This window comes from Penicillium expansum (assembly GCF_000769745.1).
Source record: "Penicillium expansum strain MD-8 chromosome Unknown contig190, whole genome shotgun sequence".
In the NCBI taxonomy this organism is placed as follows: Eukaryota; Fungi; Ascomycota; class Eurotiomycetes; order Eurotiales; family Aspergillaceae; genus Penicillium; species Penicillium expansum.
In genome coordinates this window covers 462,520-489,362 of record NW_015971406.1, presented here as the reverse complement: position 1 = coordinate 489,362, position 26,843 = coordinate 462,520, and the positions used below count along the sequence as shown (strand labels likewise).

At 47.7% G+C, this 26,843-nt stretch overlaps 7 protein-coding genes across 7 annotated transcripts; 3 read left to right on the top strand and 4 right to left on the bottom strand.

Moving 5' to 3' along the window:
• Window positions 1–1,893: 1,893 nt before the first annotated feature.
• PEX2_058250 (F-box protein) lies at window positions 1,894–3,560 on the bottom strand (the record flags this gene model as incomplete). Its single annotated transcript, XM_016743099.1, has 3 exons — window positions 1,894–2,330; window positions 2,421–2,675; window positions 2,798–3,560. The coding sequence occupies 3 exons, from the start codon at window positions 3,558–3,560 to the stop codon at window positions 1,894–1,896; spliced, it is 1,455 nt and encodes a 484-aa protein (XP_016595821.1).
• Window positions 3,561–5,460: 1,900 nt separating this feature from the next.
• PEX2_058240 (Glycosyl transferase, family 25) lies at window positions 5,461–6,761 on the top strand (the record flags this gene model as incomplete). Its single annotated transcript, XM_016743098.1, has 4 exons — window positions 5,461–5,631; window positions 5,687–5,830; window positions 5,879–5,946; window positions 5,996–6,761. The coding sequence occupies 4 exons, from the start codon at window positions 5,461–5,463 to the stop codon at window positions 6,759–6,761; spliced, it is 1,149 nt and encodes a 382-aa protein (XP_016595820.1).
• Window positions 6,762–7,683: 922 nt separating this feature from the next.
• Window positions 7,684–10,468, bottom strand: PEX2_058230 (ribonucleotide-diphosphate reductase subunit RNR1; the record flags this gene model as incomplete). Its single annotated transcript, XM_016743097.1, has 3 exons — window positions 7,684–10,101; window positions 10,158–10,315; window positions 10,450–10,468. The coding sequence occupies 3 exons, from the start codon at window positions 10,466–10,468 to the stop codon at window positions 7,684–7,686; spliced, it is 2,595 nt and encodes an 864-aa protein (XP_016595819.1).
• Window positions 10,469–11,567: 1,099 nt separating this feature from the next.
• Window positions 11,568–12,237, bottom strand: PEX2_058220 (putative GPI anchored cell wall protein; the record flags this gene model as incomplete). Its single annotated transcript, XM_016743096.1, has 3 exons — window positions 11,568–11,860; window positions 11,929–12,074; window positions 12,134–12,237. 3 exons carry the CDS (start codon window positions 12,235–12,237, stop codon window positions 11,568–11,570), a joined length of 543 nt encoding a protein of 180 aa, XP_016595818.1.
• A 1,533-nt stretch (window positions 12,238–13,770) lies between these two features.
• On the top strand, window positions 13,771–14,718 carry PEX2_058210 (uncharacterized protein; the record flags this gene model as incomplete). Its single annotated transcript, XM_016743095.1, has 1 exon — window positions 13,771–14,718. One exon carries the CDS (start codon window positions 13,771–13,773, stop codon window positions 14,716–14,718), a length of 948 nt encoding a protein of 315 aa, XP_016595817.1.
• Window positions 14,719–15,241: 523 nt separating this feature from the next.
• On the bottom strand, window positions 15,242–18,179 carry PEX2_058200 (Regulator of G protein signaling superfamily; the record flags this gene model as incomplete). Its single annotated transcript, XM_016743094.1, has 6 exons — window positions 15,242–16,063; window positions 16,562–17,345; window positions 17,399–17,488; window positions 17,564–17,689; window positions 17,750–17,853; window positions 17,916–18,179. The coding sequence occupies 6 exons, from the start codon at window positions 18,177–18,179 to the stop codon at window positions 15,242–15,244; spliced, it is 2,190 nt and encodes a 729-aa protein (XP_016595816.1).
• Window positions 18,180–22,793: 4,614 nt separating this feature from the next.
• PEX2_058190 (NACHT nucleoside triphosphatase) lies at window positions 22,794–25,886 on the top strand (the record flags this gene model as incomplete). The annotated part of the gene is made up of 6 exons (XM_016743093.1): window positions 22,794–23,375; window positions 23,432–24,035; window positions 24,104–24,318; window positions 24,385–24,713; window positions 24,769–25,320; window positions 25,778–25,886. 6 exons carry the CDS (start codon window positions 22,794–22,796, stop codon window positions 25,884–25,886), a joined length of 2,391 nt encoding a protein of 796 aa, XP_016595815.1.
• Between the last annotated feature and the right edge of the window lie 957 nt (window positions 25,887–26,843).

Genomic DNA, 26,843 nt, shown 5'->3' with positions numbered 1-26,843 from the left:
AGAATGGGGGGGAAGAGTCTCGACTTTATAAAATACCAAAGGTAAGGCACCAAAGAGGAAAATGGCCCACTTCGATGGTGACCAGTCCCCACTTATTCACCAAACCCATGGTCCAAATCAAGCCACGATCCATTGGACAACTCATCTCCTTTCATTCCTTACACTCTATCCTACTCCCATCATATGTGATATCCTACCGAGTACATAAAACATATACACGGGAAATATCACAATCGCATCTTCCAGGTACCCGAGCCGGATGTCCCGGTAGATTCTCATTGGAACAAAAAAAGCGCCCAGGGGCTTGTGCGCCACACAGGCCACTTTTCTCCTGGCCCTAATCTCCTCTGGGGATAGACCGACGGCTGCTTCAGCCGATCCAACGATCCTACTGCCTACCTGTGGTGTTTCACGACCCACATATTTTGCCTCTCGTACCTGACCAGTTGACCTATCAGAGGCAGCAAGGTTTTTCTTTCTTTTCAAGGTTCTTTCACGAGGGATACCATATCCGCTCTTTTTCATATTTATGTATTGAGATTTCATCATATCTTGCTGCAGATGTCTTTAGTCTCCTTGCAAATCACGTGTGTCTCGTACAAGGTATGCACCCCAGGGGAAGACTGGTCAGAATAAATGCAGTCTGCCTTTTCGCAGTCTGACGTGTATTGTATCGGACCCCGAGGGTGTGAATACCGATGTGATTGGATAATGTGTAAGACAAAGATGACCTTTAAGCCAATCCAACTGGGATGACATGTTTTACCTGTGTACTCCGTACGGAGTACGGAGTGCTATTATTGTAGCAATTCAATCCTCTCCACTACCAACGGTCTGGACTTGGTCTAAGTTTTCAAGCCGTTTTTTTAGTTTTTTAATTTTTAGTCTTTTTAGATTTTTAGATTTTTAGTGAGAGAATAGTGCCGATCTAATAGATTTCTATTGTGCGAATATCCGGAGTGCTCCGAACCATTTAAGCGTCCTTGGAATCTAGGCTCTTCAGTTTGCAAGATCTCACCTGTCTCACTTCAATCCGTATCCAGTGCTCCGTACTCAACCCCTCTTCCCAGCCCTAACCAGCCCGAACACAAAATGCAGGGCACAGCGCACAGCGCACACATCCTGAACAACCTTGAAATCTCCAACAGGACCTACATAATCAATACCGAGAACCCCATCAGGGTGCTGACTATGTTCGCACAATTGAAATGCACCTAGAGCTCTGACTACACGGCCCCCCAGTATCTTTGTATTTCAGACCCAACCATTCTCTTCCCGAGAGGGGAGTTAGACCCTGTCGTAGCAATCGCACCAGATACATGGTACGAGCTCGGGAATTTGGTTGGCAATCCATACTCCGTACTGTATTCCACTTTATCCAGTCCCCTCTGCTCCACTTGACCGAAGATCTCCCCGGATTAGGATTGAATGACCATGGTTGCATAGCATACATACATGCACATTGCAAGAATTTGCAGAAGAAGTTCAAGGACGGTGGGGGTTGCCACTGGGGTTGTACTGCGTCACTAGGTAGTCCCGAAGTCCCTCCGGCGAATTACGTGATGCCGCTGAGCGTGCCCGTGATCCCTACGCACACGATAATTATATGGAAATAGCTAACAAACGAAGTTGCGTCGGGGAAATTAGTAGGATTGTCTCCTTGCAACCCCAAATTGAAAACGCTCTCACAAAGGTCCTTGCTTTTGTTCCTTGTGTTTCGCAATGGCTTCTCGGCCGTTATCCATTGCCTCTTTCGGGGCCTATTGGTTGTACTATGATGACCAACTCGTTTATTTGACTAACTAGTGTAGCTTTCCATGCTATTGGATCATTGGTTTCAGACGTTTGTTGTAGTACTTTCCTTGTCTTCCAGTGGCGACTCGCCAATGCTTTTTAAGTTTCGTTCCAAGGTCTCTCGGGGTTTAATGCGTTAGGGGTGTTGGGCGGCCAGGTCCGAAGTATCACAGAACTTTTATCCTCGTATTGAGGGTGACCTTTCACATCATCCAAGTCAAAATCCCACGCCTTTGCCATCCGAATATCTGGCCGATATGGGTAAAAACACTCCCATTTCAAGATAATCTGGTCGGCCTTGTTCTGGAGACAGGAGGTAAACTGGCGATGGCTCTCCACCTCAATTTTCATGTTCTTTAAACGGGGCATGCGCTGGGCCGCATAGCCGAGCGATATGAGAAGTCGATGGAAATGTTCTTCAGTCGGTAATTCCGGCCAGCCCCATCCCGCTTCGACATCGCATATCACGTCTTCCCAATTTTCAATCTCGTTAATTTCGCCTTGGTCTTCCGGTGTGTTATGATAAGTTGGTTCTCCTGTTTGATTTGTTTGTTATTAGACGTCTTGGGTATACTTCAACTTTTTCTTTTGGTGCTTTCTTGTTCCAGGAGGGACCGATTTCTTACCTGAAGGAAGCCAAGGTGGTATACCCTCAAGTTCTAATACCTCTAGGTAGGGCCAGTTCAACTGCAAAGAACCCGGTTTAGGCTGACCTTTTTCATCCAAAGGACACAAAAAGTCATATGCGATAGTGGTGTTCACCAACTTCAGTTGCTGAAGGTGAATACTGAGATCTCGTAAATTGGAGCTCACACTATCAACACCAGAAGGGATGACATTGAGTGGGGACATGGCCGGTTTCCACGGGGCATCATCATGTCCTTGATAGAGTAGCACTCTTAGGCTCTTCGGAATAGAATCGACTTAAGAAGACAACGCTATATAGCTATTAGTAAAATTCCTAGGGTTAATGGAAGTTCACAGCAAAAAGGATATAGCTCACCTTCGCGACGTGCCTGTATATACTCCAGGTGGTCTGGACGGACGAATTCCTCAAGATCTAGCTCCAATTCAACGATTTGGGTACAACGTTGAATTATAGTCCGCATTGCGCCAGTCCAGATTTGATTACGGTTTAGAAAAGAGAGCTTCTCAATGCACGGAAGATATGGTAGATCCGACATATCCTTGAGGAACCGCGCTCTGTATGGGGGAATCGATAATATATGCCCATCTCGATAATCCCAACGATAGTCACCGGCGATTTCTGAATGCTGAGTATGTGGTTCCGGTGCAAGACCTTGCCGACGACCTCGAATAGCCAGGTTTAATCTCAGACGGGAATTTTGATCCCATGATTGAAGCTCTTGGAAAAGGCTAACCATAGCTGTCTGAAAAGATAGATCGTTGTCCTTTCGGATAGGGTTATCTGTGCTATAATTTTCAGGACTCTCCCGGTGTTTGCGTGCGATCCAGTCTAAGATTTCGTAGGGGACGAGGATATTGTATTCAAGCTTTCGGATGTAGGTTTTCCGTATAGCATGATCGCCGGATATGAGCTTTTGGAAATTTCGGAGAGAAATTCCACGTTGCCCCTCTTCTTTGTGTTTATCGTCACTATAGACAGCTAGGTTGGAGTAGATGAGGGGTTCAAAAGCCGCCTGCCATGAGCGACAAACACAAGTGCATGGAACTAGAGAATTTCCATCATTTTGCAGAAGAGTTGCAATCTGGAATAACAGTTCCAGGGGTAGTGTTGCCGTCATTGCTGGTGAGGTGTCTCAACGGAACATATACTTACGGATCCAATTGGATTCTCTGAGAGCTAAAGATAGGGAGCAAAAGGCAGAGAAAACTGCATGAATTGAGATATCTGTGAAAAAAATAATAAAAAACGGCAAACTAACTATCTGAACCTGTTTTTAGGGTCACCTGACCCCACAATAGGTCTAGTCCACCGGGATATGAAGTGAATTGAGGAGAAAAGAAGAAGGAAAAAGAAGGAAGTTCCAATCAAAAGAAAGTGCTTATTGAACGCTTGGCCCCTTAGAGCCCCAGATTATTATGCTCCACCAAACGTTACAAGATCGTTCAGCCAAGAGGATGAGGGATTTTGAGACTGTCTCAGCAATTTATTAGCATCTCTCGGATCAGACGGTAATAGGCAAGGCTACAATATCATCACAATCTAGAGTCCCTACGGAGTACAAAGCGTGAGGTGCAATGTGTGTGCATACAAGTTAGAAAAATGGCGAGTATCCGGGACCACGTTGGAGTAGAAAGACTATGCTCCAGGCCCCAATCCAGAGCACTGGAATTTGATAGACATAAACATTTATCTACAAGACCTTCGCATGATAAAGCCCTTGTCTTTGTCGACATTACGTGTACAACCTAACTTGTCATGAGGGGATCAGTCCAGTTTTTTGGCTAGCAAATACACTGCTTGTACCTGGAAAATTATGGGGCCCGCTTCTTCTCCCCTGAACATAAAATTGCCCATTATTATGCAACTGTATTGTACAATCCATAAAAAATCATTAAGTAGAATCTACCCAGCTTCGGAAACTGCGATTCTATATTCGTGAGGGGTATTGGTTTCACGGTGGAGGTGATATACCGCCATTTTCGCCGAACGCAACCACGGTGGCCCCTTTGCGAGATCACTATGTTAGAGCCTTGCTGATCGCTCAGTGTACGAAAATCAAAGTTATAGATATACATCAAACAATCCCTACTAGTCGTGGTGTACGGCTGAAGTGGATCGAAAAACAGCTGAAAAAGACCAATAAGTTAGTAATTATATCGCTTCTTATCGAGGGCACAGGGAATGTGATAGGAAGCGAGTGATAACACCAGTTTCCCCCAATCTCTTGTGTATGGTCGCATAGATAGGTTTGCGTTTCTATTTCTTTAATCCGCGTGACGCTGAGTACTCAGTCCATTAAATATCTTCTCCGGAGTAAAAACCAGGCGCTTAGTTCTGTAGTAATCGATTGCTGACGGCATTGCGACTGTGGCTGCGTGCGCGCAACTGGCACGTCGAGCTTGCGCTCGATGAGTAATCTCTGGTTTTTTTTTCTGATTGTATAGAGCACTGGGTAGTTTCATACGTTCTTCTGTACAATCCGACGCGTTCGACATCGTGGGGTAGAATAAATTTCAATAAGAGATGCTTGCTAGGGAATTATGAGGAAGCGCGACACTGCAAGTCTCCAAGCAGCGCGGGACCAGCGGCACGGCCCGCGAAGAGGCCCAGGCGCATGTACGTCCATCAGGTGAAATCAGTAAATCACTGCCCTCTAAGGAATAGCCAACCGATTATTGGCAACTCATGTCCTCTGTTGCTAGCGCTTGAACCAGGGTCCCAGCAGCCCTATGCACGCCAGCGTCACGCACATGACTTGAGGCCACTCATGCGCTCTCAAATCCCAGCGGGTTCATGTCGCTAGTCAAGTTCGTCACAGTGGGGATCTGACGAATATATCGACCAACCATCCTTCAGCAAGACCGATGATATAGGGACTAGGGTCTCCCTCCCCTGTCGGTAACTAGCCCGCACATCGGCCTTCGGCGCCTCTGAAGAAATTAAGAAAGCAGGGTCGCCTTCTGCGCGCTCAGGATAGCCAACGCGTTCTGCCATCTCTATCCCGGTGACAGCTGAGCATGGTGTTTTCTGCATTCCAACAACGCTTTGTGCAGCTTCTTTTGGTCTTGTTTGGTGTCGTATTCCTCTTCTTCAAGCTGAGACCGAGCATAACCGCCTCCACCCAGCAGGTCTGGAGTGACCAGCATGATTGGGACAACTTCGATGCCATCAGAAATGAAACCCTTGGGGTATTGATTCCACTTCAAGCTTATCCTGGAGATCTTTCAACTCATGACTATTTAGGTGCAAAAAGTCTTTGCTATTAACCTTATCAGCCGGCCTGACAAGCGGGACAATATCGTTCTAGGCTCATCCCTCAGCAATTTCCACGTCGAATGGATCGACGGCGTGACTACAGATGAAGTAGATGCTAAATCCTATCCATATGTATGTTTTCTACAGTTATACAATACACGCGACGACTGACTTTTCTAGAACTGGGATCATGGCCATAAACAGACTGAGTACGCTGCCCGACGGGCGCATGTCAACGGACTTCAGCGGTATGTGGTTGAAACTGCAATGATTGACTTCAACTAAATGTCTGCCTAGGATTGTCCAAGAAAGATTAGCGAGTGCTATTATTATGGAAGACGATTCGGACTGGGATGTATCGATCAAAGTCCAGCTTCAGAGCTTCGCCCACGCAGTCAGAGCCCTCCAGCTCCAGGATACCCAGAAAGCTCCGACTCAGTCACCATACGGTGATGACTGGGACATTCTATGGTTGGGCCACTGCGGCATGTCATGTAAAACTGATTTGCCATTTTACCTTACCCCGAATGACCCGACTATTCCAATGCCCCATCACTTTCTCCCTCAGTGGCGCGACCCTCCAATATTCGAGGGTTACGAGAGACACAACCACAGCCGACTTGCGTGCACAGCAAATGACGCAGTCTGCTCAATGTTTTATGCTGTGAGCTACAGGGGTGCGCAGCGGATCCTCGCGGCCCTATCGGTCAACCCGTCTGGCCTCGCAGAAGAAATCGATATTGGTGCCCAGTTTGACGTTTCTGTTGGACGCATGTGTGGTAATGGCCATTTGAAGTGTTTTGCACCTTACCCATCTATCACGGGCGGATTCCATCAGCCAGGGCCAAGAGCAAAATTTTCCGATATCCATGATGAGACCGGCGAGGAAGAAAAGTTTTTCAGTTGGGGGGTGATGTATAGCACAATGCTCAATATCAACCGTATTCTGAAGGGAGAACGGACCGTTCATGCAACATGGGGTGATGTAGATGTGCTGGATGTGATTCCTGGAGAGATCACAATGGTGAAGGGGGCTATTTACATTCCTAAGCAAATAAATTGAAGTTGACAGAAAGAGGAACCTCTAAGTGGTGGTAAAAAGTACTTTAGGGTTTACATCCATTATGTACACACTCCTCTACTGCCAGAGCTGTGTCTTCATCAACATCGACGAAGACACAAGACACGGCCACGACACCCTCCTCCGCATCATCGCCTTCTTCAGACTCGGCCTCTCAAACATCAGAGTTAACTATGACCGGGAAAATCGCAATCGGAATCGGCGCCGGCGTTGGACTCCCGATACTGTGCGCTTTGGGTGCCCTTCTCTATCTCAAGACCCGAAAATCCGATGACAAGATTCACAAAACAATCTCTCCTCCAGAAACAATGCCCCCTTGGACGGTCATGCAGAACCAGCATGCCGGGGTATCATCACCCAGGGAGGTGCATGGATCGAGCCTGAAAGCCTCTTTTGCCGAGTTACCTTATCAGCCATATCGATGAAAGGAAGCACTGGTGATATGCGCTGCGTTATGACCTATACGAAGATGGATTGCCTCAATGTTTCATGCGGAAGCGTGATGAAGATGCCATTATATGGTTACTATAATGAGTCGAAGAAAGAATAGTAGATGTCCTATATAGCCTTGTTTGTAAATATATCGAGTCTGTTTGGTACCGGAGGCGACTGGGACGAGTTTCGGGAGACTTCAATTGGCGTAGGAGGCTAGTCTTGTACAAGGGAATATCTACACTCAGTCTACAAAGTCTATGAGAGAAGAATGAATAAGATAACACGTTATTGAAGTAATAATAAGAAAATCCTGCAAATATCAAACCCACGCCGAAACACAGACAAAGGAAAAAAAGAAAAAAGTCCATCAAAATCATAATATGGGTACACGTAAGAAGCCACGGCAGAAGACATGACCATGCACAAAACTCAAAGCGAAACATCCAAAAGCATTAAAGGCAAAGAAATTTTAGCCCTGGCACATGATGCAGGCATCCTTGTTCTCGATGCTGCACTGCAGAACCGCATCAGAGAAGATATCACCCTCAGCTGCCCTGCTCTCGGCATCTTCAGGCTCAGCTTCAGCGGCAGCGTCAATGCCCTTAGCCTCGACAGCAGGAGCAGCAACAACAACAGGTGCAGCCACAGTGCGTGGGGTCTCCTCGACAGGGGCAACGACCTTGGCGGCAGCGGCCTCAGCGCCATTGGTACGGGGAATGGCAGAGTAAGCGGAAGCACTGGTGCCACCGGTACGCTTCTTAGAGCGAGCGATGTTGGTGTCCTCAACGAGGAGCTGCTCCTGATCGACAGTGAATTGAATGGGGGCGGAGGCGGCCATGGTACGCAGGTAGTACATGCCGGTCTTGAGACCCATCTTCCAGCCGGCGAAGTGCATGCTGGTGAGCTTGCCCATGGTAGGCTCCTTCAAGTGGATGTTGAGGGACTGCGACTGATCGATGTAGGCACCGCGGTCAGCGGCCATCTGCAGGATGTTGCGCTGTGAGATCTCCCAGACGGTCTTGTACAGGGCCTTGATGTCGGCGGGGATGTTGGGGATGTTCTGGACGGAGCCGCCATCGGCGATGATGCGGTTCTTCATATTGTCGGACCACAGACCGAGGTCGACCAGGTCCTTCAGGAGCCAAGGGTTAACGACCTGGAACTCACCAGCCAGGACACGGCGGGAGTAGATGTTCGAGGTGTAGGGTTCGAAGCACTCGTTGAAGCCCAGAATTTGACTGGTACTGGCAGTAGGCATGGGGGCGACCAGCAGACTGTTGCGGACACCAGACTCGGCAATCTTGGCCTTCAGGGAGGCCCAGTCCCAGAGATCGGTGGGGGTGCGGTCCCACATGTCGTACTGCAGGATGCCCTGCGAGACGGGAGAGCCGGCGTAGGTCTCATATGTACCAAGCTTCTTGGCAATCTCGCAGGAAGCAGTCAAGGCACCGTGGTAAATGGTCTCGAAGATCTGGATGTTGAGCTGTCTAGCCTCGGGGGAGTCGAATGGCAGACGCAGAGCCAGGAAAGCATCAGCAAGACCGTTGACACCGAGAGCAATGGGGCGGTGACGGAAGTTGCTCTTCTTCGCTTCAGGAACGGGGTAGTAGTTGATATCAATGATCTTGTTCAGGTTGTGAACGAGAACCTGCACGACCTCGTGGAGCTTGCCAAAGTCATACTCGCCTCGGGCAGAGTCAACATAAGTGGGGAGGGCGAGGGAAGCCAGGTTGCAGACAGCCACCTCATCAGGGGCACTGTACTCGACAATCTCAGTGCACAGGTTGGAGCTGCGAATAGTACCCAGGTTCTTCTGGTTACTCTTCTTGTTGCAAGCATCCTTGTAGAGCATGAAGGGGTTACCAGTCTCAGTCTGAGCCTCGAGAATGGCGTACCAGAGCTTCTGAGCCTTGATAGTCTTGCGGCCACGGCCCTCCTGCTCGTACTTCGCGTAGAGAGCGTCGAACTCATCACCGTAGACATCAGCCAGGCCGGGGGCCTCGTTGGGACAGAAGAGTGTCCAGTCACCGTTGGCCTCAACGCGCTTCATGAAGAGATCGGGAGTCCACAAAGCGTAGAAGAGGTCACGGGCACGAACCTCCTCCTTACCGTGGTTCTTCCGCAGATCAAGGAACTCGAAGACATCGGCGTGCCACGGCTCCAGGTAGATGGCAAAAGCGCCAGGGCGCTTGTTACCACCCTGGTCAACATAGCGGGCGGTGTTGTTAAACACACGCAGCATAGGAACAATACCGTTGGAGGAGCCGTTGGTTCCACCAATGTACGAACCGGTAGCGCGAATGCGGTGGACGTTCAGACCGATACCGCCAGCGGTCTTGGAGATCATGGCACAGGTCTTGAGAGTGTCATAGATACCCTCAATGCTGTCTGCGCTCACGTCAACCAGGAAGCAAGATGCAAGCTGGGGCTGGGGAGTAGCGGCATTGAACAAAGTGGGGGAGGCGTGAGTGAAGTACTTCTGGGACATCAAGTGGTATGTCTCAATGGCCTTCTCAATGTCCTCGCCGTGAATTCCGACGGCAACACGCATGAGCAAGTGCTGAGGACGCTCAGCAACATTGCCGTTAATCCGAAGAAGGTATGAACGCTCGAGGGTCTTGAATCCGAAGAAGTTGTAGTTGAAGTCACGGTCGTACACAATGGCAGAATTGAGCTCCTCGGCGTGCTTCATAACAATCTCGTAGTGTTCCTTTGAGATCATAGGAGCAGGCTTATTGTTCTTGGGGTTCACATAATGGTAGAGATCGGAGATGACCATGGAGAATTGCTTTTTTGTTTGCTTGTGGAGGTTGGAAACGGCGATACGTGCAGCTAGAATGGCATAGTCGGGGTGTGTAACGGTCATGTATGCAGCAGTCTCGGCAGCCTGAGATTGAAATGTTAACACAATGCCACAAGCTGGGGCTAAGCAAGCCAACATACCAAGTTATCCAGCTCAACTGTGCCAACACCCTGGTAGACACCAGAGATGACCTTTTGGGTGATGGCTGCAGCATCAACGTGCTCGGGGTCGAGGCCATAACAGAGCCTCGAGACACGTGCGGTAATCTTGTCGAACTGCACGCGTTCCTTGCGTCCATCTGCAGTTTGTATTCTCGTTAGCTCTCGATCTCAAGATTGTGGCGGGACCAGGCAGCTGTGGCGAGATGAAGGAGCAGAAGCTATCTCTCGCCACCAATGCCTCTATGTATCAGACAATCTTGTATGCACTTACCTCTCTTGTAGACGAACATTTTGAATAGTGATGAGTTTGGTAGGGGGCTGGAAAAAATAGAAGGTAGTGATTAAGGGTATCAAGATCACAATAGCAAGAGAATTGAGATGATATTAGAGTATGGAGAAAGGGGGGAAAGATGAATGTATGAAGCCCGTAGAGGGGTGTGAGAAGAAGAAGAGATCAGAGGGGCAGAGGAATCTTTGGTTGCCGAGTGGACGCGTTGTCTTTTCGCGTGCCCGCGTTTTTTCAGCTTACCAACATGGATCCACCTACCTTTCCTTCCAAACCTCCATCCTGCCAGGCAGAAAACATCGATTTATACCAAATACAGTTAGCGCAGTGATACTAATGATCTTAGCGTGGGTTTACTAGCGGGGATACAGAGGGCGGTGTGGATCTAGAACAGGCGGTGAGAGTGAGCCTTGCAGTCAAATTGCAGGTCGCGAATGGTCACGTGAACACGCGAATGGTCGCGCGTGGGTGCATGGCATCGGATGGCCTTCCGCCGAGCGGCCTCAAGCATTCCGGGCTCAGATGATCTTTAAATGCCAATGCTAGATCTGCTAGATTGAAATTGATTCTGACAGCTTGAGGTTCACCCCATCCTCTCCTAGTCAACATCATATGCAACACCAAGAGGCTCGATCGCAACTTTGTGACCCCTTGCTGCGTTACATATCAATGTGATGGATCTACATAGTCTTGATCAAGGGCTCAAGAGGTTCAGGTAACCTTTGGAGTACCTTGTATGCATAGTTTGTCCTCTTCTACAAGGGGGGCGTTCTGGCATCTCTTGGCTATTGATGGAGTTCATTTGAATCTGTTTACATCAACCGACTGATTGGCAATTGAGGTAGACCTCGGTGTTTTCAAGAATTGCCCCGTGGGAAGGCGAAGAGCACATAAATCAATGCGAGTTTGGCAAATAAGAAGATAAAAGTTCAAGGGATTCAGAAATTGGCATCAGAAGAGCAACAAATTAGAGAATTCGAACCAGATCCCTGAACCACGGTGATTCAAATCAGATCGAAAGCAGCAACATCAAGGCTAGTAATATGTGCTCGCATCGATATTTCGATATTCGCGTTTGGCTGCTCTCAGTAAATACCGGTTTGTTACAGCAAAGCAGCAGCGCCGAGGAACACCGCAGCAACAAAGGTGGTGGCAGAGAACTGGCGGTCGGACGAAGCGGCGTTGAAGGTCGGGGATGCGGCGCTACCAGTCCCGGAGGCGGTGCTAGTGCTGACTCCCGAGGTACCGGCGGCAGCGCTGGTGCCAGTGCCAGTGGCGACGGCAGATGTACCGGTGTGGGTGGCAGAGCCAGAGGACACAGCGGTGACGAAGCCGGTGGCAGTAGAGCTCTCAGAAGTGCCGGTAGAGGTAGCGGTAGTGGTGGAAACATCAGTGACTAAAAAGAAGATAATAAGTTAGCCGATTCAATGATGTAACATGCTCTCGGGCATCTATAATCCTTACCAACTTTGTGGCCGAGCTGGGCGCAGTTGCTAGCGAAGAACTTCAGGGAGGCATCGCTATCGGCACAGTTCTTGGAGATGTCAGACTGGATCTTGCTGGCGCTGGAGCCACAGATAGTCTTCGAATCGGCCGGGTTGGCTTGGTTGCTAGATTGTCATCAGCTCGGGACTCCACTGGGCATTCCTTCCATTCCTTCGAAACATACCCGATGATCTTGAGAACACAGGCCGGGGTCTGCACGGTAGTGGCAGTCACGACGTTAGCCAAAGCCACAATGGCGACGGCAAAGATGGACTTGTTGAAGAGCATGATGAAAGATTGGAGATCGGCGGGAAATTGAAAATGATTGAAAGATTGGATTCAAGATCGCACAGCGAGTCTAGAGTAAAAGAGTGTGTGTGGGCTAAAGAGCGACTGTAGAGAGAGTGTGGGAAAGTGAAAGACAAATAGTGACGAAGTTGTAAGGAAGATAAGGTCTCGACCAGAAGAAAACGGGGGGGAGAGAAATCGGGCAACCGCAGTTTCATCAATCTGGAAGCCACGATGGGGGTCAGGGTCTGTTACATTACACTCAGGGCCTTACAGAGATGTACCCCTGTGACTGGGCACTACATATTGAATATACTTTACAATACCTGTTATCATGATACATGTATCTTTGGTTCCCCATGGCTTGTGGCACTTCGGTTCCCAAAGTGGTTTAGCGTCAGGGACCTATCCCCCGGATACAGGGGCGAAGCCTGTCAGTTCGCCTGAGGTGGGAGTAAATACAACATACATCACAGTTGTGCTACTCGAGAGGTTAAATTTGAGACTATTCATCTTAAAGGTAGTATTTTGTAAGAATCTACGTCAGACAGAAATTTTTATATTTTCCTTCATTAATTTCATGTGTCTTAGTGGCTGACCCAGATAGGGATTAGAGGATTCGAGCTCTATTAATAACTTCAGTAACATCTAGATGTACCACAGCAAATTAACAAATGGCAACCTTGAAGAACAATAAAATGTACTAATGTAGTAGGACAATCCTCCTTCGGTTAGAGACTAACATTTCCACTAACGCAGATATATTCTATTGTCCATAGAATTGTGGTAGCTGTGACAAGTTTGCAGTTTCTCAAATAATCTATCCCGGAAGTGGATGGCGCTTAATTGTTACCCATACCTCACCGTCAGGGTAGAAACGATGCCCGCCGGACGGAGGCCTATCGATGGTCTGTTTCTCCACTTGCCAACCGTAGTAAGTCCCTCACACGTACATTATTCATTCCTGTACTCCGTACTGTTGGGACGAATTGCAAAGAGGTCCGGCCATCTCGGGCTTGTCCCTAAAATCTCCGCCCTAGGCTCACAGAAACAGGTATTGGCACTATGCATTCAAGACACGTAAAGTCTGGGAGGCAATCGCCAGGAGATATCGGAAGTTGAGGTGTTGTGTTTTCCATCCGTGTTTTCCGATCCTTGCCTCCATCTCGCAGGAGAATCCGAGAGACGTATAAGAAATAGCGTTAATGTGTGTGAAGGAGTATCTCTACGTCCACTTATACGCTTTGTTAATGGCATCAATGACTCAAGCGCGTTCTTCATGGGCGTAAACAATGCCACAAACCGTCGAATGGGATAAGCATTCTGATCAGAGAGGCTTACTAGAGACTAGGAGAGGTTGGTAAGTGTTCTCTTTCGTTGACAAGATGCCCAGTTGGTGGGGGGTAGTGGCCTGACTTTACCTCGGGGGTTACATTCAACGCCCAGGCGCTAAGTGAGTCATAAGAGAAGATTGACGCCTGTGGAAGTTCCTGGACAACTCATGCATACACTTACAACCTTATTCCAGGAACCATGCCCTGGAACCCTCGTCCACCCAGTATCTTTCATGATGAGTCATGGTCTACACCATGGCGTTCATCTGAATTCCCACCCGAAGAAACCCTTTTCGGACGAATCAATCGACAGCATGCGAAGCCCGAGTGGAAGTCTGTACCGCACTTCTTAGACTACGAGTCTAGTAAGAGTGGGGGTTGGCCATGGGGATGGGCCATCTATCGCACCTCCTACCGCAACACATCCGATCAAGACTGGGCTAGAGCGATTGAAAAGCTCGACGAGGCCTGTATGGCTGGCCTGGAGTTTTACGAGCGCAGCTACCATCAACTTGGCGCCACATGTGTTGAAATGATCCGCGAGGGTTATCGGAATGTTATCTTTGAGGACCCCGCGTTAGAGGGGGCGTCGGAAGCCGTTATCCAACGTCGACATAAACAATGGGTCGAAAACCATGGCTTCTACGTGTGTAGTGGTGTTCCTCGCCTTGGTTACGCAGTTTTGTTAGATGATCGCTGTATACTATCAATCTTGGCTAGCGCGGCGCCTAGAAAGCCATCTGTTATCGAATATGGGTCACCATGGCCAAAGATTAACGATAAACCGGGGGGGATGGTCGGTTATGTTAACTTTATCGATTCTCACTTCCACCCCGAAGACCCGGAAAATGACTATGGAGAGTACTACCGTGGATTGATCCGTGTTCATTTGGATTGTTTAGTTAAATTCGCTATCTGTTGCGAGGACCTTGAGACTGGAGAGCAGGAATGGGGTGAATACGGGATGGACACGCCTGAAAATGTATTTTTTACAGATGGCCATTGCTCAAATACTGAGTCGAAAGAAATGTTTCTCTCTTCTCAAGATAGGGACGTTGAGAGAAAAGCGAGTGTAACTGAGCTCGAGTATATCGAATGCCGGGATATGGAGAAATTATCATTGATCAATGTGTCGGGTTCTGTCTAATACTGGAATGACACCAATACCAACTGCTTTATTGGTCCCTACATGTTGCAATTTGAATTATTTTGTGCGGAATGTTCGGAAAGAGAACGAGTATGGTTATGACAATGAAGGCTTTGCGGCATTCCTTCAGGTTTTATAAAAGAGACCATTCGGATACAGCTAGTTCAACATACTGCCACAAAACTTCACATGGAACAGTTCATTCCATAGCCTACAGGGTATTCAACGTGTAAGCATAGGCGATAGGCTATCACCAGGTAGTCTACCGGAACACGGACAAAGTACATGCGTCGTCTTCGATCTGAAAATTTTCATTCAACACGAACACTAGCCCTTCATTCGTCACTTACCCGGATCAGAACCAATCCCGGTTAGCCAATTATTTAATTGAATGGGTTTAACTTGACTGAAACTGAGTAGACCTTTACGTGAATTAAGCAATTAGACAACATCTAAGCAGCGATCAACATGACATAAACCCACTACTACAGCAATGGGTACGGAACGTCATTAACAGGAGCAATTATTCAAATATCCACTTTGTGATCTGTTCAAAATCACTCCTTTCAATTACGATATTGCTTTCTCCTTCTCGAGGGGCTCGGTCACATACTGCATGAAACGGGAGGACCAAGGGATTGCCAACCACCTCATTCAGCTTCAAATACACTTCCTGTGCACAGTAGGCTTGTTGACCGGATGCTGGCTGCCCAATGAGAGGGGGCATCTTGGGGTCTTGTTGGCGTAGCGTATCGATCGATTCCTGTGTCAGAGGACGTGGTTCGGAGATAGGAGCTAGTTGCCATTTCTCAAAGAGGATTTCGGAATTTGTGATACCAACCAATAGAACAATACGGACCTCTCCGTTTGAACTAGCAAACCAATCCCTCGCATTGAGGCGTAGGCGAGGAAGTGACTTCGATACACCAGTCTCAATCACTAGGGTCGGCCACCGCTCTGAGAGTCCCATCCGGGCAACGCGGCGAGATGGTGGTATGAAGGCTTGATCGGGCTGCTTGCCTTTAGTATCATTACCCTCGAGCATGTATGTGGCCCTTTCAGTCCAACCCCAACCAGCCCATGGAATTCCCATTGAATCGAGCTTTTCATCGATCAATGTCAAGCACTCATTTATGATCATAGGGTGGGTGCTTGATGGGACTATCTTGACAAGTCCAGTGCTTCCTTCCAATTGGAATCGGAATGAAGTGCCCCCAAGAATATCACGACGCTCGCCGTCGAGAATTTCGATGGCTCTTTGCGAGAGGCCGAGAACAACGATCCATTGATTTCCATCACAGTTCTCGTTCTCATTCAGTAATTTGAAGATCTCCGCTGCCTCTTTCTGTACTTTATTAAGGCTAGAAAAGATATGTAAAACATGTCCAACCGGGAGGTCGGATAAAATGGAAGGGCGTGAGTCATATAGTAGTAGCATTATAGGATGTGATCGGAATTTACTCGAAGTGGATGGCTGATGGATGTAAGACACAAGTTGGGTCCGACACCTACGGCAGGTGCCGCTCTCTGATCTATTTGATCTACGTAGGTATGATATTAGAGACAATATACTAATAACACTTTCAAATGTCATTCTAGATGTATTTTTTTGGGTGTCTTTTTCCCTTAAGACTGTCGTGGTCATGATGAACACATATCATAATGCCAAAATACCAAAATAACAAGTCCAGCGTGAACAACTATTATACTTTGAGAAAATTCCAAGGTCTCATTCGTCAACTCAAACACATGAAACCTATTCAGATATTTTGCATGATTGCTTAGAATAAATAGATACGTCGCTCGAAAAATCAATAAACTTAGGCCAGGTATTTGTGAATACCAGATTCTTGATAGACTTCTCAGCCTGCTCAAAAGCATCGGCTGTGAAATTCGCAGGAATGATAACAGAATTTGGCACACGGGACTCAACATGCATGATACTCTGGCCCTCGTGAAAATGCGCATCTGAGCACAGAGCATGAGTGTCTTCCTCCACGGTTACCACAGTGGACAACTTCTTTCTGTACGTTGGCATCCCGTTGTAAGATTCTGGAAGATTCCCGTTGGCGCGTGTTCCAGCTATGCTTAACACAGATTGGCCGATAATGTGGGAAGCTTCACCAAATAATTCCCGTAGGTCTGAGTAAATTTGAGATTCAATATTGATAGGATATTCTGCCAAGTTCATGTCGATGTAGGCTGCGTAAATCTCAACTGCGATCTTGAAGAAATGAAGTCGATGATACTCAGGATCGCAGTTCCAGTCGTATTCCGGTTCCGATTCACCGATGTTCGCCCATGCAGCTTTCCAGTCGCGCACGTAATTCAGGAAGATGACGTTCTCGCCGCTGAATTCCTTGGCCGCGGCAAATTGGAGCAGTGCACCGGAGTCTTCTTCCAAGCACTTCTCTAGAGCTCCTCGGGAATAAACTTCAGGCACGCGGCTGGCTTCGCTTGGAGTTCGTGATGATAGCGAGTTCAATTTTTCCCCGCTGGTTGCTTTCTTTTCATTCCATGCTTGGAGTTTCTCCAGAAAACGATCCCTTTGTCTTTTGGATACGATAAGCTCATAACATGGAAAGAAGATAGTAACAGCTTCCATTGTCATGATACCGGGAGCAAACCTGCGAGTGTTATTATTCAAGTTTTTATGGATTTGATTATGGGCTTTTATTACCAAAGGGATGGCACCCAGTATCTATTGATAGCTGCCCAGACATTGGTTGTCGAATATAGCGCGGCGAGCCACATAGGCGAACCTGGTAAACTATGGATCTGTCAGCAATGTGTATTGGGTGATCCCATAGGATGGTGATGCCAAGGCAACTGTTGAAATGCTCACCCGGCGATAAGACAGCAAGTGATCTGAAGCCCCCAGTGATGGATATCATGAATTTTACGAATCTTCCACAGAATGTATGGCGCGAATACCCAAGACCAGAGCAATTGCCAGAGAATTGAAGGAATCCTTGAAGGTTTCATATCAGAATAAAGTCGACCATATTACATTCTAAGCCAAAGTACTTACCATTCAGGGCCTCGCCGGCATTCCTCGGCGCTCACATGTTCGGAGAAGGTGCCAAAGGTATGAAATTTGCGGGAGGCGAGGAAGATAGAAAGTGATAGCAATAGCTATAGATGGGAGACGAGATGAGTGGGGAACGCCAGGGAGCAGGGGTGTAGAATGCACTGACTTGAACAAAAATCCCAACAACAATGCCCAATCCGGTTCGTTGTACGATGTTGAGCTGTCTCCATCGAGTCAAGTACTGACTAGACGATTCTGCAGGATCGATAAAGTGGGGTCTGTGCGGTTGCTGCGCTGTCAAAAGCAGCTTCTCCTGAACACCAAAGACGTTCAGGAGCTGCATGCTGTTTGCCTGGAAAAGAGCGATTCCCACGGGGAAATAGATGCTCATGATCCAGTATTCTGCGACGCAAACATTTTTGCCACCCATCGAATATGAGACCATACACAAAATCCAGTAGACATGGAGACATGCCACTGTGCTCAATACGAGACGCAAGTTGCGAATGCGAATACATTGCTCGTGGCGATTGAAGATCAGAAATATGGAGCCAGCAAGCAGAGCAGTCGTCCAAGTGATAGCCACCGCTACATAAAATTTGGCTAAAGAGTCGAAGATAGGACCGTCGGTTCCCCGGGGGCGGGTGAAAGTCATATTCGATTACCTTGAAGACCCGAAAAGACTATTAGAAAGTACCGATCACCTTTTTACCGGATTTGAGAAACGGGTCAAATAGACCGATTCAATAAAGGACTGGCAGGGACGGATGGTGGGATTAGGCTCAACGCTGGGTACAGGAAAAGACGGCTGGGATACTCCTATGGGGAATCAGGGGATTCACTTCACGGTCGTACACAACTCTCAGGCGCTAGAGCGAGGCTTTGTTCCATCACTGTGCGCTCTCAGACTTACAAGGGTCACAGCCAGTGTAAATTAACTGGGCGTATCGTGGCTGGTGGTTGAGGAATGGTGGGTATGGGATCCCAGTGCTAACACGTGCAAAGCGGCCCCTGAGCCGTCAGCTTCCGCTCTTAGTGCAAATGTTACCCCCCCCCAAGTTCTTAGCTGCAGGTACCTAGGCTCTACTGGGTCATCGGAGAGGCTTCGAGGGTGAAGCCCTGTCATTGGGAAGATTGGGGAGTCTGCAACGCACCCCTCAGTTGTTACCCACAACTTCCTATAGACGAGTCATGCGCACCCAGTTGCGAAGGCCTGTATGTATATACAGGTAGGTATAGTATATATAAGCAATATTATCGGTTGCAAATTCACGCGGGCCGTTGGGAGGTGGGACACAGGTCGACTCACGCTACTTCCATGCTAGGCGCCTAGGTGCATGGAAGTGGCGGACACACTTTCAGGACATTTCAGGGGCCAGAAACTTAGATCTGGGCAAGGGTGAAAATGTCTTCCTATGGGCGAGGCTGACGGGCAGTTCGCTGGATCCCAGGATGCCCAGTCTGCAGTCTTCAAATTAAGGCTCCAACGGCCCTCTGGAGTTGTATGAGGTATAATAACTCATTCATGTAATATTACTGTGTACATCAGCGACATGCCCTGCTACAAAAGCCCGGGCGAGAACTACGCTAATGCATGCACGCCACAGGTCATAAATATGGTGTTCTTTCGAATTCATACAATGTATTAAACATACTCCATAGTTAAAGCTATAAGCTGTATGATAGTAATTAATTAGTAAGAATTATCAGTATAGGAATTACTAGTAAAGAAGCAACTAGATGCATGTGTATCAGTGTAGTTCTCGCCCGGGATGTCGTAGCAGGGTAGGTACGTGAAACGATGCTACCACAGAAGCGCCACTTGTACTTTTGGTACTGCGGTGCTAGACGGAAGCGGTTAGGAGACCCACGAAGGTCCACTCCGGACACAGTGGTTATCTTTCGATCATACGAAATACATTCATGAACCACCATGGGCCAGAGACGCTCTTTGGTGGGTTGGTTGCGATCCCCGAGCCTCCCCGACATACATTCCACAATACTACATAGAATAAGATTTGATTGAGCTCGTTGCACTGTTACATCCTGTGAATCTTTCCATTCGCTAGTTCAAACACATCCAAGCCGTTTCTATATTTGCTACACGATACTCCCACGACACTCCCACATAGTGGCACCCCCGCTCCAAATACCACCTCCCGCGCATGCAAACAAGCCGAGTTTTGCGATATCAGTCAATGCACACCTAAGCGTGTATAGCATCTAGGACTGGAACAGGCTTTTCGCCAAAGCCGATGTTGAAGCTCAACGTAGGCCACGAATGAGCTTTTCCTCAATACGATATCTCATTCTCACAATCTATCGCCGTCTTCTTTCATTAGTCTATTGCGCCAATTCAATCGCATTCATTGTTGTTATGATAAGAAGCCAACATAAACTTCTTGCATTCATTAATGCAGCAGGCATCAACGTATGCGGTCTTGCTCGACACCCGCTAGTAGTAAATGCCATCTTCCGGAGCACATGCTGCATATCGCAGTCAGCTCCTTTCGGGCTGCGCAAGCGAGCCGCTGAATCATATCAGTATGGTGAAGTTCATAGCGGATGCGGTGTGGCAGCTTTCCTATAGTATACGGGCGGCCTCGTGGCTCTGGTATCAAAGGAGTATTGGTTGAATGAAGACTCAGGGGCGATTACCGTCCCGGTGATTATTCTATCCTATGCTTTACTCGTTGATGTCATTACCCTTATTGCGGTTGCGTACCCTACGTTCTAGGTAAAAATACATAACTATCTCGAACTCATACATCCATTCGGCGGTTGGTTAGCAGTAGAACCCTACTGCTGGTCTTCTCAGATCAAGCTCGACATTCGCAAGGCTTATCTCTCGGGCAATACCTGCTCAGGCTTCCAGCGTTTTGATTTGTCCTGGTCATCATTGTGCCCATCGTCCATCCGTGGCTCTTCTCCGCCGGGTGCAAGTTTTACCAGAGCATCTCATCGCATGATATCCGACTCCAGGTCACACATCTACTGCATTCGTTAAAGTGCTAGAACTCTCCAATCATCCGCTCAACGATTAGCACAGCTTTGCAACTTTCCCCAATCCCGATGGTAGGAGCTTTTCTTGCGTAGTATCCATAGGCAGGCGATTGGACAACCCGGTGTATCGAGCAGAAACCAACCCACCTTTGGAGGTGCGGGGTGCTCATGTACGGCTTTATTCACATAATGCGAGTTTTTTGCCGAGTGGTAGTGGTTGCCATGGGATCAAGAATCAGGCCATGTCTCTCGTTTTTGGGCGAGAAGAATCGCCCGCAGTTGCAGCTCATCTGGCAGACGTGGAATCGGAACAGGACGTACGGCCCAGACATCCTGAGCCTTGTGAATCAGCTCTGCCTCAACCCACCTGTCGTTGACACCGGCAGCAGCGGCCAAGTGGACATAGTGCCAATTTTCCAAGAGCTCGTCCGAGAAATTGACACGGAAGCTGTGTGTGTGATCAGTAACCCGGGGCTCACGAAACGAGTGGTCTTTGAGCTCAAGGCAAGAGGGGTGCTTGCCTTTGGACCAATCTTCGATTCTTAAACACAAGAACTAGAGAATCAACACAAATAATCTATCCAAGGCCCACTTCTAATAGACCCACGTGTGGTCGAGCAGGCGGAGTAGACCTTAATACAGTCAACTCCACCGCAGATATCCTGTCTACAGTATGTATACGGAATATAGGTTACTCTAAGACCGGGCTCAGGCTCACTAAGCTGCTTAGTTCCCTCGCATGAGAAATCAGTGAAGTCCAATGAGTGCCTAGTTAGTGCTTAGTGACTCAAATCAACTGGTAGGGCTCTGATCACTCACTGATTACCTAAACATTAATTAGAGGTTATCTATTAATTCACAAGGCTAGATGACTGAAGAAAACGTTTGTGCTAGGAGTTGTTCCTTTTCACTTTCTAGACATTTCCAACTCACCTCGGGCTTGTGGAGTAATTTATAGGGTATCATTAAGTTCATGACTCTTCATTTTATCTATATTTAGGAGCATGCGTAGGATATATATACAGGAGCCACGACTGAACAGATAAAGAGGGGAGTGAAGTGTCACCTACTACGGGCGACTAAGTATGCGAAGGTGTATCCCAGCCAGAGGTCAGAACCTAATTAGTTATTAGTAACATTAAAGCCTTCTGTCCTAAGAGTTATTGTGATCTGCATATCGGAAAGGCTACCTTAGAAGATCACCGTCTTCAATCGTGAATATAAAGCCTTATTTGCAGTTATATATAAGAATAGTCGGTCGCCTTTGCGGCCTAAAAATATCTCTTTAGTAGGTAATTCTAGCTGGTCTTTTTTTATGTATTTGAAGGCGGGGGAAAAAGCATAATTTATGTACGAGACTTTTATATATATAACCAGGGAGTAGTATATGCTTCAAGAAGGCGGTGATGAAAGAGGCGATGAGGTAGTATCCAATAGGAGAGTTATGAACCGGTGGTATATTTAGTCCTTTGAACTCAACAGGAAGAAGTACCGGCGGAGATGGTCAAATTATCAAGGTGAGGAATGACCGTCCAAATTTGTTGCGCTATCATATTCTGTTGGCGAATTCTGATAAACAGGTTTATGTAAGGTCAATACCCACTACTCTTGAGATCAAATAGAATAGCTAATCAACTCTCCATTTCCAACACACCCGCTACTTCATTTGCTAATGAACGTGGCATGGCCCCACAAAGGTAAGCACGCATGCATCTGAAATCAGACGTTCGGCTCTGGTATTGGACAAAGTCGGCTCACTCTGCCCCATCGGGTACGCATACCTATCAATGAAATGCCAGGTCTATTCCACCGGGATATTGAATAATGAGCCTTGCTCCCCACGCTAATCGATTAATCTACTTTGGTATGAGCAGCTACTCATTCTCCTTCCCATCTATATCTTAAGCCACCCAACTTTTCCTTTCCCCTCAAGCAGAGGCATCTTTTAGCATTATTAGCACCTGTCATTCGCGATCAACATTTCTGCTTCGTTCGTGTACATAACGAGCGCCCTTAGAAATCGGATTGAGTCAAGCCACACATGCCTCTCCCTAGCCGTAGTTCTAAATGGGAACGGCTCAGCACCAAATTGCACTGGCACAGCCCCAGATCCCTGTCGGCGACCCCAAACTCCGAAAAGAACCGCTTGTCGAAGGGCACAAATGTTCAATATGGCGAAATTGCCACCAGGGTCAATTCTTCAGGGCCTCGCCGCGGTGTGTCACCGGCTTCACAGAGAACATTGCAGCCGGAGGATTTATGCCATGAACTTCCAATGACAGAACTCCTTACCCTCACATCATCTTCCTCCAAGGATCTCTGGCAAAGAGCATCCCAACAACTGCCCGATGACGCCAGACAGAGGTTGACAGCGCTAGGATTTACTGAGCAGACTCAGACTACCAACGAACATCGTGTGAAAGACCTGATCGGAGTTGTACAAGAGAAAGAAGACATGTGCAAACAAAAGAAATGGAAGGTGACCTTTGCTGGACATGAGATCATCATAGGAGATTATGCTGTCAAGGCCGCGACTTGGCTACAAAAGATCGGCGATATAGTTATCCCATTTGCACCGCCACAGGCATCACCTCCGTGGGGTTTAGTCAAGGCTATTTTACAGGTTTGGCCTCCGGCAGAGTCTGGACATCTAAAAACTTTCTGATATTTAGTCATTAGATCCCAATCAATGCCAATGAGCAAATGTTTGCCGTCCTGGCAACGACAGAGAAGGTTGTCCAAGTGATTTTCCACTGCCAGGTATACGAGTCAGTCTACCATCGTGATCAGCTTCCAGAGGATATGCTGCAGGCATTGCATGATGCTCTGATCGCAGTCTACAAGACTTTACTGGAGCTTCTATTGCATACAAAGGATTTACTATCGCAGTCAACATTTAAGCAGTTTATGCGGTCAATCGTGAGCCCGAGTGATGGGCTCTTCTCCAGCGTATCAAGTCAAGAAGCTAAGCTCCGGGAGACAGTGCAGTCGTGCGAAATCCGACGAAGTGCAGATGTTGATGGGACGTTGCTCAGGGAACTGCATGCCATCCAGGCTCCAGTAGCACGCATCGATTTTCGCATTGAGGCTTGCTTTCAGAAAATGGACAAGAGGGACTCGCTGGCACTTCTAGAGTGGATTTCAAATGAGCCTTACACCACATACCACGAATCAGTAAAGGAAAGACGGACAGACAATACCGGAGAGTGGTTGCTACGTCATCAGGACTTTCGCGAATGGGAAGATAGCAGTTCATCCGCCGTATTATGGCTTCGAGGTTTGGGTAGGTTCTGGCTGCCCCCATCTTTCTTTTTTTTCTCTTAATGTCTACAACAAGACTGACTTTGGCAGCCGGTGTTGGCAAGACCTGTTTGGCTTCAAAGGTAATTGATCATGTCAAGGATACCCTTTCACAAGGGAAGAACCACGAAGGGTTTGCCTTTTATTACTGCAGCCGAAACGACGGCCGTCGCAGAGACCCCCTTTCGGTTCTGAGTAGTTTTGTCCGACAGCTTTCTACCACATCGAACGACCCCTATAATATCCAAAAAAGCCTTCGAGAGACATGTGAGTCACGTCAGTTGGTAGGAGCCAAACTGGATATGGCTAGTTGCAAGCGGATTCTTCTAGAATCCCTCAATCTTTTCCCAAAAACGACTATGGTGCTTGATGCACTCGATGAATGTGACTCAGCAACCCGCGGTGTACTCATCACCTTCCTTGATGGTCTCTTGAGTGCTGCTAAAAACCCAGTCAAAGTCTTTGTTGTCAGCCGCCCAGATGAAGATATTCGCAATCAATTTTTGACCCGACCTAACATCGAGATCCAAGCAAATGACAACCATGCCGATATTGAGTTGTACCTCAATGCAAGAATATTGGAGCTGGCCCAATCCAATAAGGCCCTCCTAGCTTGGAAGAACCAGATTACCGCAAGACTTTTAGAGCATTGTGATGGAATGTAAGACTGCATCCTTGTCCAACTCGGGACCATCACTAATATGGCTATTTCACAGGTTTCAGTGGGTATACCTACACCTCGAGCAACTGAGAAATTGTAAAACCGAAGAGGCGGTTTCCGGTCGCTTGAATCATGTGCAAAAACTCCCCAAAGGCTTAAGAAGCACTTATGATGACATTTTTCAGGAGATTCAGGATCTGGAAGAGTCAGACTATCATCTGGTCCGGCGCGCCATGATGTGGGTGACGTGCGCCTACACGCCATTGTCCAGTGAGGAATTATTGTGTGCCATTCGAATGATTCCACAACAAAACGGATTACATCTGTCCAGCTGCATCAGCGAAGACTCCTTATTATCTCTATGCCGAAATCTTCTGGTCATTGACTCCCAGACCAACAAGTGGCGTCCCTCCCACGCATCGGTAGTGGATTACTTGGAGAGCTTCCATTGGAAAATCATAGACGCGCACATATACGCCGCCACCACCTGTGTGGCTTTTCTTCTCGAGCCATTGGACCGACAAAAAGAAACCCCAGGGAGCGACGAGATGCCAAATACGCTACAATGTTCGGATCAGATCGAAATTGACGTCCATCCTTTTGGAAAGTATGTCGATTTATTCTGGCCCGACCATGTCAAAGCCTCAGAGCAAGGAGATCCCAGCACTTTGTCGCATCTGAATGAGCTTTTGAGCACATTTTTTGGTGGACCAGGTGCCAGCAGTATAAGGCATTGGGAATGGTGTGAGCGATATTTTAGCTAGCGAGGTCAGACGGGCTCCTCACCTCAACGGAAATGTTCATTTTTGGGGCCTGCGATTTGGGGCTTTTCCTATGCGTTAATTATTGGTGGCAAGAACTGCATATCGATCCTAGTGTGCACCCCGAAAATGGTTATTTCCCGCTGAGTGTTGCCTTAGAAATGGGCTAGCATCCCATATGTGAGACACTGGTAAAGATCTAGGAGCAGGTCCCTATGATTGCCAAGACAAATGTTTATAAAACTGCCTTGAAGGAAGCTATTAGAGAAGACCACCTTGAACTTTTCGACCTACTGGCAATAGCGATGCAGATTTGGATTTCCTGACCACGCCTCTAGAAGAGGCTGCGTGGTATGGCCGTCCCGAGGTTTTCAAATGCCTGACACTGGATGTTACACCAGATCTCAAATGACATCTGGAAAGCAGGCTTTTGAGGGAGGTTTTGTATGAGGCCTCATATGCGGGGTCTATTAAGATTTTCAGATTTCCAATACTAGAATCTGGGTTAGACAAGGCTAAGTTCCTTGAAGGTGCATAGGATCCCAGTTCCCTTGAGATTGCTGTCTACCGGGGGCATCTTGATGTTGTAGAGTTTTTGCTACTGGGGCTTGGAGCAGACGTCGTTGAGATGCACCTACGCGATGGGCATTTTGAGAGTGCTCTCGCCGCAGCAGCAGTATTCACAGGTTTCAGGGCGTTTCAGGGAGGCGAAGAAGAAATTAGGAGCCCCAGAAAGCTCAACGAGTATTCCCAAAACAAATGTGTGGAAATCATGCTTTATCTCGCCAAAAGATCCGCTGAATTTCTCAGTATAGCCCTTTAGATTGGACGGTACGGCAGCGTTCTTGCTGCTGACAACATCCGATGTGTCAGGTATATTGTCAAAATGGCCAAGGCAGATGTCAACATGCCCTTACTTATTGGTGGTTGTAGAAGTGCGCTAGTTACTCCTGCCTACTTTGGAAGAAAGGACACCGTCGCGTTCTTGATCTCGGAGGGTGCTATATTGAATCTACCTTCGCAAGATGGCTCTTTTGCAAATGCATTGAAAGCTGCAGAGAAATACCATGACACGCCCAATTGGTGGGGGATGAGTCTGAATATGTAAAATTGCAAGGCAGAGTTGGGCCAATTTTTTGAGATCCTTGGGTTCCAGCCCAGATGATTCATAGTATGTTGGCTGCGTATTACGGAGATGCCGAAGCTAACTAGAGACATTAAGCGTATTCTGCGAAGTCTCATTCTGAATTTAATATTATACCTGATTTACCTATAGGCTTATTCACCATGCTCACCTACTTAAGTCACTTACCTATACCTGCTCTATTAACTGATAATAAACAAGAATAGTCGGCCGCGTTTGTGGCCT